The sequence below is a fragment of the Moschus berezovskii genome, chromosome 3, assembly GCF_049115385.1.
Source record: "Moschus berezovskii isolate FMDL1 chromosome 3, NW_MosBer_1.0, whole genome shotgun sequence".
In the NCBI taxonomy this organism is placed as follows: domain Eukaryota; kingdom Metazoa; phylum Chordata; class Mammalia; order Artiodactyla; family Moschidae; genus Moschus; species Moschus berezovskii.
In genome coordinates, this window is record NC_142462.1 from 36,249,932 (window position 1) to 36,265,790 (window position 15,859).

The 15,859-nt window shown below is 39.4% G+C and overlaps 1 protein-coding gene across 1 annotated transcript in view; it reads left to right on the forward strand.

Annotated features, from left to right (window-relative positions):
- The window catches only part of ABCB5 (ATP binding cassette subfamily B member 5), a 128,796-nt gene that overhangs the window by 28,758 nt on the left and 84,179 nt on the right, over positions 1–15,859 (forward strand). The window contains exon 13 of the mRNA XM_055420559.2: positions 9,235–9,405. Within this exon, the coding sequence (XP_055276534.2) occupies positions 9,235–9,405 (171 nt within the window). The remainder of the gene's footprint in view (positions 1–9,234; positions 9,406–15,859) is intronic.

The window sequence follows — 15,859 nt, forward strand, 5'->3', positions numbered from 1 at the left end:
ATGAACCTAGAACCTATTAATCAGAATGAAGTAAGTCAAAAAGAGAAAGATAAATACCATATTCTAACACATATATACGGAATCTAGAAACACGGTACTAAAGAATTTATTTACAGGGCAGCAATGGAGAAACAGACATAGAGAATAGACTATGGACATGGGGAGAGGGGAGGAGAGGGTGAGATGTATGTTGAGAGTAACATGGAAACTTACATTCAGTTCAGTTCAGTTCAGTCGCTCAGTCGTGTCCGACTCTTTGTGACCCCATCAATTACAGCAAGCCAGGCCTCCCTGTCCATCTCCAACTCCCGGAGTTCACTCAAACTCATGTTCATCAAGTTGGTGATGCCAACCAGCCACCTCATTCTCTGTCATCCCCTTCTCCTCCCGCCCCCAATCCCTCCCAGCATCAGACTCTTTTCCAGTGAGTCAACTAGTCACATGAGGTGGCCAAAGTATTGGAGTTTCAGCTTTAGCATCAGTCCTTCCAATGAACACCCAGGACTGATCTTCTCTAGAATGGACTGGTTGGATCTTCTTGCAGTCCAAGGGACTCTCAAGAGTCTTCTCCAACACCACAGTTCAAAAGCATCAATTCTTCGGTGAACAGCTTTCTTCACAGTCCAACTCTCACATCCATACATGACCACTGGGAAAACCATAGCCTTGACTAGACGGACCTTGGTTGGCAAAGTAATGTCTCTGCTTTTTAATATACTATCTAGGTTGGTCATAACTTTCCTTCCAAGGAGTAGCGTCCTTTAATTTCATGGCTGCAATCAGCATCCGCAGTGATTTTGGAGCCCAATAAAATAAAGTCTGACACTGCTTCCACTGTTTCCCCATCTATTTCCCATGAAGTGATGGGACCAGATGCCATGATCTTTGTTTTCTGAATGTTGAGCTTCAAGCCAACTTTTTCACTCTCCTTTTTCACTTTCATCAAGAGGCTTTTTAGTTCCTCTTCACTTTCTGCCATAAGGGTGGTGTCATCTGCAAATCTGAGGTTGTTGATATTTCTCCCAGCAATCCTGATTCCAGCTTGTGCTTCTTTCAGCCCAGCGTTCCTCACGATGTACTCTGCATATAAGTTAAATAAGCAGGGTGACAATATACAGACTTGATGTACTCCTTTTCCTATTTGGAACCAGTCTGTAGTTCCATGTCCAGTTCTAACTGTTGCTTCCTGACCTGCATCAGGTTTCTCAAGAGGCAGGTCAGGTGGTCTGGGATTCCCATCTCTTTCAGAATTTTCCACAGTTTGTTGTGATCCACACAAAGGCTTTGGCATAGTCAATGAAGCAGAAATAGATGATTTTCTGGAACTCTCTTGCTTTCTCCATGATCCAGAGGATGTTGGCAATTTGATCTCTGGTGCCTCTGCCTTTTCTAAAACCTGCTTGAACATCTGGAAGTTCACGGTTCACATATTGCTGAAGCCTGGCTTGGAGAATTTTGAGCATGACTTTACTAGCGTGTGAGATGAGTGCAATTGTGTGGTAGTTTGAGTATTTTTGGGCATTGCCTTTCTTTGGGATTGCGATGAAGACTGACCTTTTCCAGTCCTGTGGCCACTGCTGAGTTTTCCAAATCTGCTGGCATATTGAGTGCAACACTTTCACAGCATCATCTTTCAGGATTTGAAATAGCTCAACTGGAATTCTATCACCTCCACTAGCTTTGTCCGTAGTGATGCTTTCTAAGGCCCACTTGACTTCACATTCCAAGATGTCTGGCTCTAGGTGAGTGATCACGCCATCGTGATCATCTTGGTCATGAAGATCTTTTTTGTACAGTTCTTCAATGTATTCTTGCCACCTTTTCTTAATATCTTTTGCTTCTGTTAGGTCCATACCATTTCTGTCCTTTATTGAGCCCATCTTTGCATGAAATGTTTCCTTGGTATCTCTAATTTTCTTGAAGAGGTCTCTTGTTTTTCCAAATCTGTTATTTTCCTTTATTTCTTTGCATTGATCGCTGAGGAAGGCTTTCTTATCTCTCCTTGCTATTCTTTGGAACGCTGAATTCAGATGCTTATATCTTTCCTTTTCTTCTTTTTCACTTCTCTTCTTTTCACAGCTATTTTAAGGCCTCCTCAGACAGCCGTTTTGCTTTTTGCATTTCTTTTCCATGGGGATGGACTTGGTCCCTGTCTCCTATACAATGTCACGAACCTCCATCCATAGTTCATAGATAGCCAATGGAAATTTGTTATATGGCTCAGGAAACTCAAACAGGGGCTCTGCATCAACCTAGAGGAGGTATGGTGGGGAGGGGGATATATGTATACCTATGGCTGATTCATGTTGAGGTCTGACAGGAATCAATAAAATTTTGTAAAGCAATTATCCTTCAATAAAAAAATAAAAAATAAATACCATTAATCCTTCTATGATGTGCTTAGTCACTCAGTCGTGTCCAACTCTTTGCGACCCATGGACTGTAGCCCACCAGGCTCCTCTGTCCATGAGAATTCTCCAGGCAAGAATATTGGAATGGGTTGCTATGCACTCCTCCAGGGGATCTTCCCAACCCAGGGAGTAAATCCAGGTCTTCTGCATTACAGGCAGCTTCTTTACCATCTGAGCCACCAGGGAAGCCCAACTATGACACACACATATTTTTAAATTAATAAGTTAGGATTAACTGATATTTACTAGCTTTTCCCTTGAACAGCCATAAAATGGACTCGAACATATGAGGCATAGGGCAATTGTTTCCAAGCATTAGATAAGTGGTAGCACGAAACTATGATTCCTGAGAGAAAGGAAACTCTTGAAGAAAGTCCATGAATGTCCAGCATGCTTCCTCGGAACAAATTATGACCCCGTTACATCTCTGTAAAATGGAATTCAAAGAGAACATGTCAGTACCCCTGAGATAAAAGACAGAGACAGAATTTCAGGACAGCTTAAGAAATTGAAGAGCCAAAATAAAAGAGCTGTGGACATGAGGTGGGGGGCAGATGTCCATGTAAGCATCCTTTGGGAATCCTTCTCAGATATAAGATTACCCCTGGCTTACAGGAGAACAGCTGCTACAAAGCTATAGTAGAGCAGAAATACTCAAAATCAGGCAGTGTGGTGGAGCTGTTGAAAACACAACCCAGCCGGAGTGGAGAGGTCACATTAACACCTCTTTATACTTCAGGCATATAGCTGAGACACCAAAAAAAGTCACACCTTAGAAGTAAAGACCACACCTTAGAGTAAGGCTGACTCTAAATAATCTCCTCTAACAAATCCTAAAACCAAGTGATGACAAGACCCTAAAGGAGTCAGAACTTGGATATTGGGTCCTGCCAAGTTTTGAGGCTTTCTTTAGATGAGCAAGCTCTGGGTGATAAAGGTCAGGGAAGCCTGGCGTGCTGCAGTCCATGGGTTGCAAAGAGTGAGTGACTGAACAACAACAGATGCACCACAACAACAGCATAAAACCAGCATGATCAGTCAATATTTGATTTGCCTAGGAGAGTTAAAGAGCTTCCCAGGTAGTGCTAGTGGTAAAGAATCCACCTACCAGTGCAGGAGACGTAAGAGACTCAAGCTCAATCCCTGGGTTGAGAAGATCTCCTGGAAGAGGGCACAGCAACCCACTCCGGTATTCTTGCCTGAAGAATACCGAGGACAGAGGATCCTGGTGGGCTACAGTCCATATGGTTGCAAAGAGTTGCACGTGACTGAGGCGACTCAGCAAACACGCGTGCACATGAGACTAAAATCAACATTGTCCTCAGAAGAAAACAGAACTGAGTCTCTTCAACATATTATGCACAGATTTCAATGTGTATTCTACAATACCTAGATGTGCGAAGAAACAGAAGACTATGATCCATAGGCAAAAAGAAAAATCCCATAATCTCAATATTTATTCACTTAAGCAAAATTTCAAGGGACTTCTGTGGCAGTCCAGTGGTTAAGACTTCCCTTTCCAGTGCAGGGGGTACAAGTTCGATCCCTGGTCAGGAAGCTAAGATCCCACATGCCTCAGGGCCAAAAAACCAAAAACATTAATAAAAGAAGAAGAAGCAATATTATAACAAATTCAATAAAGACTTTAAAAATGGTCAGCATCAAAAAAAATCTTTAGGGCTTCAGTGGTGGCTCAGTGGTAAAGAATCCACCTGCCAATGCAGGAGACCCAGGTTTAATCCCTGGTCCGTGCGGATCCCACATGACTCGAAGCAACTAAACCCATGCACCACAACTACTGAGCCCGTGCTACAGAACTACTGAGCCCTCCCGCCAGAAATACTGAAGCCCATGTGCCCTAGAGCCCATGCTCAGCAACAAGAGAAGCCACCGCTATGAGAAGCCTGCACACTGCAACTAAAGAAAAGTCCACACAGCAGTGAAGACCCAGCACAGCCACATAAATAAATAACACTATTTTTTTTAATCTATAAAAAATAAGTCTTTTTTTAAAAGTTTCAAAAAAATTTCAAAATGCATAAAGCATAAACAATACATCTGAAAGGAGAAACAGGCAAATCCACAATTTTAGCCGAAGGCTTTAATACTTGATAGAACAAGTAGGCAAAAGATCTAAGGATAACCTCAACAATACTATCATCCAACTAGTTATAACTGATATTTATAGACAGTTTCACCCAATAACAGCATAAAACATTTTTCTTAAGTGCATGTGGAATGTTCACTGAGATGAACAATATTCTCGACATTGAAAGAAAAAACGTTTATAATTTCAAAGGAAGCATACAAAGTATGTCCTTGGGCCATAATAGAATTAAAATGTAGACATCAATAACAGAAATATACCTGGAAAATCCATAAATATTTGAAAATTAAAGAACTTACTTCTAAATAATATATGGCACAAATAGGAAGTTTCAAGAAAAATTTAAAACTTTTGAAGTAAATAAAAATGAAAATACAAGATATCTGTATTTGTGGAATACACTTGATCTTTCAACAACATGGGTTTGAACTGTACATATTCACTTATACAGGAATTTTTTCCAAAAAATCCTTACTGTAGCACTACATGACCCCCAGCTGGTGGAATTTAAGGATGGGGACACAGAGGACTGATTGTAAAGTTATACTTGGATTTTTCTCTGGATGGGGGTTGGTGTCCCTAGCACCTATGTTGTTCAAGGATCAACTGCTTTAAGAGAAACTTACAGCATCAAGTGCTTACTTTAGAAAAGAAAAAGATCTAAAATCCATTAACTGAGATTGCATCTTGAGAAACTAGAGTAAGAAGAGCAAATCAAATGCAAAGCAAGTAGAAGAGAAATAATATAGACTAGAGCAGAAAACAGTGAAATTAAAAACAGAAAACATTAGAAACAGTCACTGTGAAACTAAAAGCTGATTCCTTAAAAAGATCAATAAAATCAGTAAAACTATAGCAAGCCTGATGAAGAAACAAAAAAGAGAAGAGAAATTGTGAATATCAGGGATCAAAGAAAGTACATCATTATTAATTCCAAAGACATTAAAAGGTTGATATAGGAATACTACAAACAAAGATATGCCTATAATATTGACAACATAGAAGAGGTTCTGTTCCCTGAAAAGACACAAACCACAAAAAACTCACTCAAAAAGAGGTGGATAGGTAAACTTAATAAGATGTATAACTATGAAAAAAATAAACTGGTTCTCAAAATAGTAGCAACAACTACAAATGAAATTAAAAGTGACATTCACAATAGCATTAAAAATATAAAATAGAATAAATATAATGAAAGATCTATAAATCTTCTATGTGAAAACTATAGAATGCTAGTTAGAGAAATTAAAGAATACCTAAATATAATAAATAAGATGTATCTTATTCATTGATTTAGAGATTGAATATTTTTAAAGATATGCATTTTCCCCAAACCAATCTATAAATTTAATGCTATTTCAATCAAAATCTCAGCTGTTTTTTTCATGTGCAGAAGTCAACAAGCTGATTAAAAAATCTAAAGGATCAAAATAGTCAAAACAATTTTGGAAAAAGAGCAACAAAACTGGAAGACCTACAATAGTTAATTTTAAGACAGCAATTAAGACAGTGATAATTACCTAACAGCAGGTTTTCCAGGTGGTGCAATGGTAATGCAAGACGCATAGGAGATGTGGGTTCGATCCCGGGGTTGGAAAGACCTCTGGAGTAGAAAATGACAACCCACTCCAGTATTCTTTCTTGCCTGGAAATTTCCAAGGACAGAAGAGCCTGGCAGGGTACAATCCATGGGGTCGCAAAGGGTCAGACTCAACTGAGCATACACAGGCATTGACATAACAGTGGACATGTAAGTCAGTGGAACACAACACAGAGGCTAGAAACAGACCCACATATATCTAGTGAATTGATTTTTGACAAGGCCAGTGTAATTCAGTGGAGAGAGGGAAGTCTTTTCAACAAATGGTGCTGGAAAAGTTGGATATCCATGTGTTAAAAAAAAAAAAAGAAACATGGTCCTTACCTCATACTATATACACATATAATTTACCATGAATCTTAGACCAAATGAACCTTAAGCCATCAAACTTCAAAAATAAGTGCACACTTTATGATTCTATTTATATGAAATTGTAGAACTAGCAAAATTAATTTATAGTGATAAATATCAAATCAATGGTATCTGAGGCAAGGTGTGCATTTTGACTGGAAAGGGTCATTTGGAAGCTTTCTAGGATGATGAAAATTTTCTGTTTTTATTTGGGTGGTAATACCAAAGCCTTTGACTGTGTGGATCACAACAAACTGTGGAAAATTCTGAAAGAGATGGGAATACCAGACCACCTGACCTGCCTCTTGAGAAACCTGTATGCAGGTCAGGAAGCAACACTTAGAACTGGACATGGAACAACAGACTGGTTCCAAATAGGAAAAGGAGTACATCAAGGCTGTATATTGTCACCCTGCTTATTTAACTTATATGCAGAGTACATCATGAGGAACGCTGGGCTGGAAGAAGCACAAGCTGGAATTAAGATTGCCGGGAGAAATATCAATAACCTCAGATATGCAGATGACACCACCCTTATGGCAGAAAGTGAAGAGGAACTCAAAAGCCTCTTGATGAAAGTGAAAGAGGAGAGTGAAAAAGTTGGCTTGAAGCTCAACATTCAGAAAACAAAAATCATGGCATCTGGTCCCATCACTTCATGGGAAATAGATGGGGAAACAGTGGAAGCAGTGTCAGACTTTATTTTATTGGGCTCCGAAATCACTGCGGATGCTGATTGCAGCCATGAAATTAAAAGACGCTTACTCCTTGGAAGGAAAGTTATGACCAACCTAGATAGTATATTAAAAAGCAGAGACATTACTTTGCCAACCAAGGTCCGTCTAGTCAAGGCTATGGTTTTTCCCATGGTCATGTATGGATGTGAGAGTTGGACTGTGAAGAAAGCCAATCGCCGAAGAATTGATGCTCTTGAACTGTGGTGCTGGAGAAGACTCTTGAGAGTCCCTTGGACTGCAAGAAGATCCAACCAGTCCATTCTAGAGGAGATCAGTCCTGGGTGTTCATTGGAAGAACTGATGCTAAAGCTGAAACTGCAATACTTTGGCCACCTCATGCCACCTCATGCGACGAGTTGACTCACTGGAAAAGATTCTGATGCTGGGAGGGATTGGGGGCGGGAGGAGAAGGGGACGACAGAGAATGAGATGGCTGGATGGCATCACCGACTCTGTGGACATTAGTTTGAGTGAACTCCGGGAGTTGGTGATGGACAGGGAGGCCTGGCATGCTGTAATTCATGGGGTCGCAGAGTCGGACACGACTGAGCGACTGAACTGAACTGAACTGAACTGAACATAGATACACGCATTTTTCCAAATTCATACAACTATTCTTTTAAAACAGGTGCATTTTATTATGAAAAATTATTCGTCAATAAGGTAGGGGTGTGTGTGTGTATATATATATATATATTTCTTTTTTATTGTGGGGCTTCCCAGATGGTGCTAGTGGTAAAGAACCCCCCTGCCAATGCAGGTTAGACATAAGAGGCACAGGTTTGATCCCTAGGTCAGGAAGATCCCCTGGAGGAGGGCATTACAACCCACTCCAGTATTCTTGCCTGGAGAATCCCATGTACAGAGGAGCCTGGCCGGCTTTTGCCCATAGGGTCGCAAAAAGTCAGACATGAATTAAGTGATTTAGCATGCACATTTTTAATGTAAAGGTCAAACTCTAGAAGTTAAAAGTTTAGAAATCGTATTTGAAAGTAAGTTTTTGAAGAAATGAAGTTTGAATCGAGGATTTAGCACAATAGAATATTACTAATTATGCTTCATTAGTTCTAGAAATTACCTCCAACTTCAAATATCTAACAATATATACTTTGTTAAAGATATATATATTAAAAAAAAAGTAAAAGAAGGCCCAAAATGTCTCCCAAGATTGAAAAAACATTTTGAAGAAGGAGTTTGTTTTTGCAGTAATCTTTTTCATACTATTTTTCAGAATATAAAGGAAATTATGGGTAATACATTAAATTACTAATAAACATTTTAATAAATTATTTGTACTAGGGTGTTTCTATTAAAGATACTAGTGCATTATAAAAGTGTCTTTAAAACTTTGAAAATTGGTTCAAATTATTGTTAATCTTCCTTAAAATCCTAGATTATGTTATGTCCTCATTTTTTTTAGTCCTAGCCAAATTTTTCTTTGGTCTTCTCTTCTAAAATAGTTGTTTATTTTTACAAAGAACAAATCATAGATCAAATACTATCCAGGCTGCAGCAGTGATTAATCTGGCATTAGAACATAACTATGCTAAAGCTGAAACTGCAATACTTTGGCCACCTCATGCGACGAGTTGACTCACTGGAAAAGACTCTGATGCTAGGAAAGGTTGGGGGCGGGAGGAGAAGGGGATGGCCGAGAATGAGATGGCTGGATGGCATCATCGACTCTGTGGGCATGAGTTTGAGTGAACTCCGGGAGTTGGTGATTGACAGGGAGGCCTGGCGTGCTGTGATTCATGGGGTCGCAAAGAGCTGGACACGACTGAGCGACTGAACTGAACTGAACTGATGTGGGGGAGAATGAATTCACATATATCTATGGCTGAGTCCCTTTGCTGTTTGCCTGAAACTGTTAACAACATTGTTAATTGGCTATACCCCAATACAAAATTAAAAGTTCAATAAATAAATAAATGAGAAAAAATATCCACAACTGTGCTTGCCATTTCCTATTCTAATCATCTGACCATGCTGCCTTCTGTTTCTGTTTTCTTTCCTAATTTTCATTAGAAATTTAATACCTTGGTAGGGGAAAAAGGAACTCAAATGAGTGGAGGACAGAAACAGAGAATCGCAATTGCTCGAGCTTTAGTTCGAAACCCGAAGATTCTGATCTTAGATGAGGCTACATCTGCCTTAGATACAGAAAGCGAATCAGTAGTTCAAGCTGCACTGGTGAAGGTAAGTAAGCAGACTCGCTATTTTAATATTCCTGGTTCAGCAATAATTTTAAATACAAGAAAGTATGGCTTCATAGTGTATTATTTATTCATTTCAGAGCCCTCCTTAAGTTATGAATGCAGAGTGTTCATCCTTGTAAAAACTTCTGTAATGTTTATAGGAAGTGATTTGGAGGAGAAAAGAAGATGCTATGCTTGGTGTTAAAAATATATATGAGGCTCATAACCAAGCAATCATCCCATATATACAGGGCTGCATCCCATTCCAACAGGTCTGCACTTTCCACCTCCCCAGGGTAACTCCATACCCCTACCACAATTATAATCACATCCACCCTTTGTCTCTTCCATATACAGCTATGAGTTTCTCTTCTCTGACCATGTTTTCCTCTCTAGGGTAATCCCAGGGTACTCATTTTAACTTAATCTCACTTCAAGTGGAGAAGCATACTGTGTGGTTTGCCTTGACCTTGAACCATTCTCCTTCAACAGCCCTTAGGCCTTCATGCTGCCTTCCTACTCACTGTGTGGATGCATGCTAAGTTGCTTCAGTTGTGTCCGACTCTTTGAGACGCTATGGACTATAGCCTGCCAGGTTCCTCTGTCCGTGGGATTCTCCAGGCAAGGATACTGGAGTGAGTTGTCATGCCCTCCTCCAGGGGACCTTCCCAACCCAGGGGCTGAACCCACATCTCCTGCGGCTCGTGCATTGCTGGCAGATTCTTTACTGCCGAGTCAACAGGGAAGCACCCTACTCACTACAAGCTGCTGAATATGCTTCATGGCCACAATGCAGAATTGGCCTTTTACCAAAATTCACTGCATCTGGGAAGGTAGTTAGTGGTAGTGACATGAAAAACCATAGAATACTTTTTCCAATAGCCAAACCCTCTTTGAAATCAAAACCTTAAAACCCTTTAGAAGGCTTAATGGCACTTCTTACTTTGTGCTTCTCTAAAAATGAGTTGTGTTTTTCTAAGAAAATTACAGACTTTTGTTTTTAAATACTGAGTTTGCATGACTAGAAATGGATACTGGCAACCAGAGTCCCAACTGATTATTGAAAAATCTATTACTTACTATTATCAACTTGCAAATCAGTTTTACAAATTTATAAATTTTTACCTTGTTTCCATCTCACATAATAAGAGTACCATAAGTTGCTCATATTTCTTATTTTCATAAAATAAATACTGTGAAAATCCATGTTCATTGTAGACACTTTGCCAATTTGGTTCGTTTTGGTAAAGAAATGATAATTTCCTCAAAAGCATGACTCATACTCTATTCATTTCTTAACACTTAATAACTAAGAGAGGGCTCTATTTATAGAATACACTCAAATTGTGTATACTAATGGTGATGTTTAATTACTTAAGGCTTGAATGTACTAAAAAATGATTAGATTTAACTGTCTCAAATTATATAATTTTTCTATTTTATTGAAATATAATCAACATACATATATAAGATTTTTTTAAATATTATACTGGGCTCTGAAGTTGTTTACAGGTTAAATGTTGTGCCCATTGCCTTTTCATTCAATACGTTAATCACTTCAGGCAATCAAAACTTGTTCAGACTTTTAAAAATACAGTAAGTCCCCTACATATGAACAGGTTCCATTCTGAGAGTGCATTTTTAAGTCAAATTTGTTCGTAAATCCAACGAAGATAGCCTGGGTACCCAACTAATACAATTGGCTATATAGTGCTGTACTGTAATAGGTTTATAATACTTTTCACACAACAAATCATTAAAAGCAAGCAAACACAAAAAATAAAACATTTTTAATCTTACAGTACAGTATCTTGAAAAGTATGGTACAGTACCAGCTGTATCACCTCTGATTTTATACTTGCTTCCAGACGTCATTGGTTTGAAATAAAGATACTATACTCTGTATAGTATTGTACAGTAAAGTATACCAAAGCACAACCACTTGTAGAGAATGCACACAAGTGATGATGTCTACCAGACATGTGAACTAATTTACATGATTGGACATGAGAACTTACTGTAAATTTACATGATTGGACATGAGAACTTACTGTAAATTTACATGATTGGACATGAGAACTTACTGTAAATTTACATGATTGGACACGAGAACTTACTGTAAATAGTTGCTTAGAGTCATGATAAACTAATCAATATTTTTTTCTACTGCCTGAAATGAAATCTATATCATAAGTGAAAATATAAAAATACAAAATGCCTGTAAATGATTATTCCAAGTATATATTTTTAAAATTCCGTTACTGTTATTCTTTTCCAGTTTCTAAAGGATGTAATTAAATCAGCGTTATAGAGATGTATAGGTGTGAAACTACTTAAAGTAGACTTTGCTGATCTTTTGTGAGGTGAGGGTAAATGGTTACTATGGGGTGACAAGTGGTGCAGTTCATTAAATATATATGCCTCAGTATTTAATTGACGTGTGGTGGAGAGGAGAGTTGGGTGGCTCAGTGGTAAAGAATCTGCCCGTGATGCGGAAGACATAGGAGACCTAGGTTCAATCCCTGGGTTGGGAAGATCCCCTGGAGGAAGGCATGATAACCCACTTTAGTATTCTTGCCTGGAAAATTCCTTGGACAGAGGAGCCTAGCAGGCTGCAGTCCATAGAGTCGCACTGAGTTGGACACAACTCTTGCCTAGAAAATCCCATGGATGGAGGAGCCTGGTAGGCTGCAGTCCATGGTATCGCTATGAGTCGGACATGACTGAGCAACTTCACTTTCACTTTCACACATTGGAGAAGGAAATGGCAACCCACTCCAGTGTTCTTGCCTGGAGAATCCCAGGGACGGGGGAGCCTGGTAGGCTTCCGTCTATGGGGTCACACAGAGTCGGACACGACTGAAGTGACTCAGCAGCAGCAGCAGCAGCAGCAGTGATTTAGTGTGTACACACACACACACACACACACCAAAGGAAGAGTTAAAATACAAGCAAAGCTATGAATACTCCAGTGCTGTGAGAGTTCTGTACACCTACTACACAGATGGTGATTGTGGAACCAAGCTTTAAAGAGGTCCCCACCTAAAGAGGGTAGGGCATCCAACAGGTCTCATTTCTGCTCAGACATCTGTCTATAAATTCTAGAACCCTGTGGCATGATACAGCCTAATCCATAGCAGTTAACAGATTTTTATAGCTCAAAATTTCATGTAAACCACTATCCAACAAAGAGGGAACAATAAAATGTATTCTTTCTCACTGGTGAATGTGCCAGCAAAATTAATCTATAGTGATAAAAAAAAATCAAATCAATAGTTTACTGGGGGAAGAGGGTGGGTTTTGACTGAAAAGGGGCATGAGGGAAATATCTCTCTTGTCCTTACTTGGATTATTGCAACAGCTATCTCCCATGGGCTTCCTTGGTGGCTCAGATGGTAAGGAATCTGCCTGCAATGCAGGAGACCCAGGTTCAATCCCTGGGTTAGGAAGACCTTCTGGAGAAGGAAACGGCAACTCACTCAAGTACTCTTGCCTGGAGAATCCCATGAACAAAGGAACCTGGCAGGCTACAGTCAATAGGGTCACAAAGAGTTGCACACGACTGAGCAACTAACACATAACATAACATCTCGCATACTGTTCAGTCTGTTCTCAGCACAGCACGCAGATAGTATCACTAAAATGTAAATTTGATCATGTTGCCCTTCAATGGCTCCTTATCTTACTTCTCACTCTAAGTAAAAACCAAATTCCTTAAAGAAGTTATAAGGTTCTATGGAGTTGGGCACCAGGCTCTTTCTGGAACCTCATATCCTGCCACTCTGTCCCACATTGGCTACCCCTTAGACATACCATAGCCTTATATCAGCTAATATATTATACACATATTTGTTCATTTTCTCCCTTCCCCTACTAAAATATCTACTTCCTCTACTAAAACATCTGCTCTCTATTATCAAAGGCATTGATTGGTTAACTGCAGCAACTCAGCAATAGAACAATGCCTGGCCTTCATTAGTCAATAAATATTTGTTGAATAGTGTTTGGATGAGTGTAATACAGAAGAGTTTCAAGGCCTGAAGTGCTCTTTTCTGGACTTTTTTAGTTTAGGCTTGGTACCATCTAGTTTTGCTTCACTAATCTTGTTCAAAAGGAGGATTTAGGATCAGTAGATAAAGATCTATATCACAGATATGGAGTTTTACTCTGCTACTGGTTTGGACCTGGTGTGCCACTGCAGCAGGCTTCCAAGCTGTCCTACTATGAGGAGGCATGGCAGTGAAACCTGCAAGCCCCTGGGGAAGCAGAGAAAGCCCATGTTGATTTTAGGATTAAGCCTGTGAAAGCTCTTTGAAATGTTAAAAGTTGTATGCAAATCTAAGGAATAATTATTAAGGGAGGTTCAGCTATACCACATCAGTGGAGAACCTTTAAAAAGGCCCTTTGCATGAAAGACGGTCTTCCATCACAGCTTTATTCTTTGAAGAGACTGAGCTGCTTTGTTGCAATAGCCATGGGCTTTTCTTTATCATCATTTCTATTTCTGATATGATGCATTCTGTTGGTCTTCCTCTGAAGTCCCTTACATTATATTTATACTACTTGGAGAATTAATAAGTAAGTTGGTATATTATATTAAGCTGTAGACTACTTTATTAAATTAAGCCCAAGAAGTGAGGTTAATTATATTACACACACAGATGCACACACATACACACACACATATGTTTTGGTGTGTCTGTGTTAAATATCTTTCTCTTTATATGTGGAATTAGAAATACTTTAGATCTTTTTCTTTCTGCCCTCCCTGTTTTTAAAACTATTTGTTAATAGTTGTGAACAGAAAGGGAATTTCAACAAGGGAAATTCCTTGGTTGGAATTTAATTAGGAGAGCAAAGGTAACACAGATAATACCTCATCCCAAAGCATTATGGGATATTTTACAAGCTTGCTTAATCAAGCTCACATGCATAAGACTTGGTGTTAAGTTATAGGCCACTAACTACTTTTAGAATAGTGTTTCTCCCCATTTGATAGATCAGGGGCCCATTGAGAATCTGGCTAAGAAAGGGAAAAATAAACCACTGTAAATCTTCCCAAAAATCTGCAAATGCACTTGTACACTAAGATTTATGTATAATATTGAGGGGTTCATAGACCCCCTGAAGCCATTCATAAGTCATTATTTTAGGTGTAGTAATGGAACAGATGAATAAGAAAAACTAATCCTTACAAGAACCCAATGAAAGTTGTACATTTATTCTCCTGTTTCACAGATGTGTAAACTGAAGCACAGGGAGGTTGAGTAATAGCTAGGAAGCAGTGAAGCCAGAATCTGGACCCAGACAGTCAGCCCTCTAGCTCATCCATGTAACCTCCATGGTTCAGTTCAGTTGCTCAGTTGTGTCCAACTCTGTCACCCCATGGACTGCAGCACGCCAGGCTTCCCTATCCATCACCAACTCCCGGAGCTTACTCAAACTCAGTGATGCCATCCAACCATCTCATCCTCTGTTGTCCCCTTCTGCTCCCACCTTCAATCTTTCCTAGCATCAGTCTTTTCAAATGAGTCAGTTCTTCGCATCAGGTGGCCAAAGTATTGGAGTTTCAGCTTCAGCATCAGTCCTTCCAATGAATATTCAGGACTGATTTCCTTTAGGATGGACTGGTTGGATCTCCTTGCAGTCCAAGGGACTCTCAAGAGTCTTCTCCAATACCACAATTCAAAAGCATCAATTCTTAGGCGTTCAGCTTTCTTTATAGTCTAAATCTCACATCCATACATGACTACTGGAAAAACCATAGCTTTAACTAGATGGACCTTTGTTAGCAAGGTAATGTCTCTGCTTTTTAATATACTATCAAGGTTGGTCATAACTTTCCTTCCAAGGAGTAAGCGTCTTTTAATTTCATGGCTTCAATCAGCATCTGCAGTGATTTTGGAGCCCAAAAAAATAAAGTCTGACACTGTTTCCACTGTTTTTCCATCTATTTCCCATGAAGCGATGGGACCAGATGCCATAATCTTTGTTTTCTGAATGTTGAGCTTCAAGCCAACCTTTTCACTCTCCTCTTTCACTTTCATCAAGAGGCTCTTTAGTTCCTCTTCACTTTTTGCCATAAGGGCAGTATTATCTGCATATCTGAGGTTATTGATATTTCTCTTGGCAATTTTGATTCCAGCTTGTGCTTCACCCAGCTGGGCATTCGGAATGATGTACTCTGCATATAAGTTAAATAAGCAGGGTGACAGTATACAGCCTAACATACTCCTTTCCCAATTTGGAACCAGTTTGTCGTTCCATGTCCAGTTCTAACTGTTGCTTCTTTGCCTGCATACACATTTCTCAGGAGGCAGGTAAGGTGGTTTGGTATTCCCATCTCTTTAAGACTTTTCTATAGTTTATTATGATCCACACAGTCAAATGCTTTGGCATAGTCAATAAAGCAGAAGTAGATGTTTTTCTGGAACTCTCGTGCTTTTTTGATGACC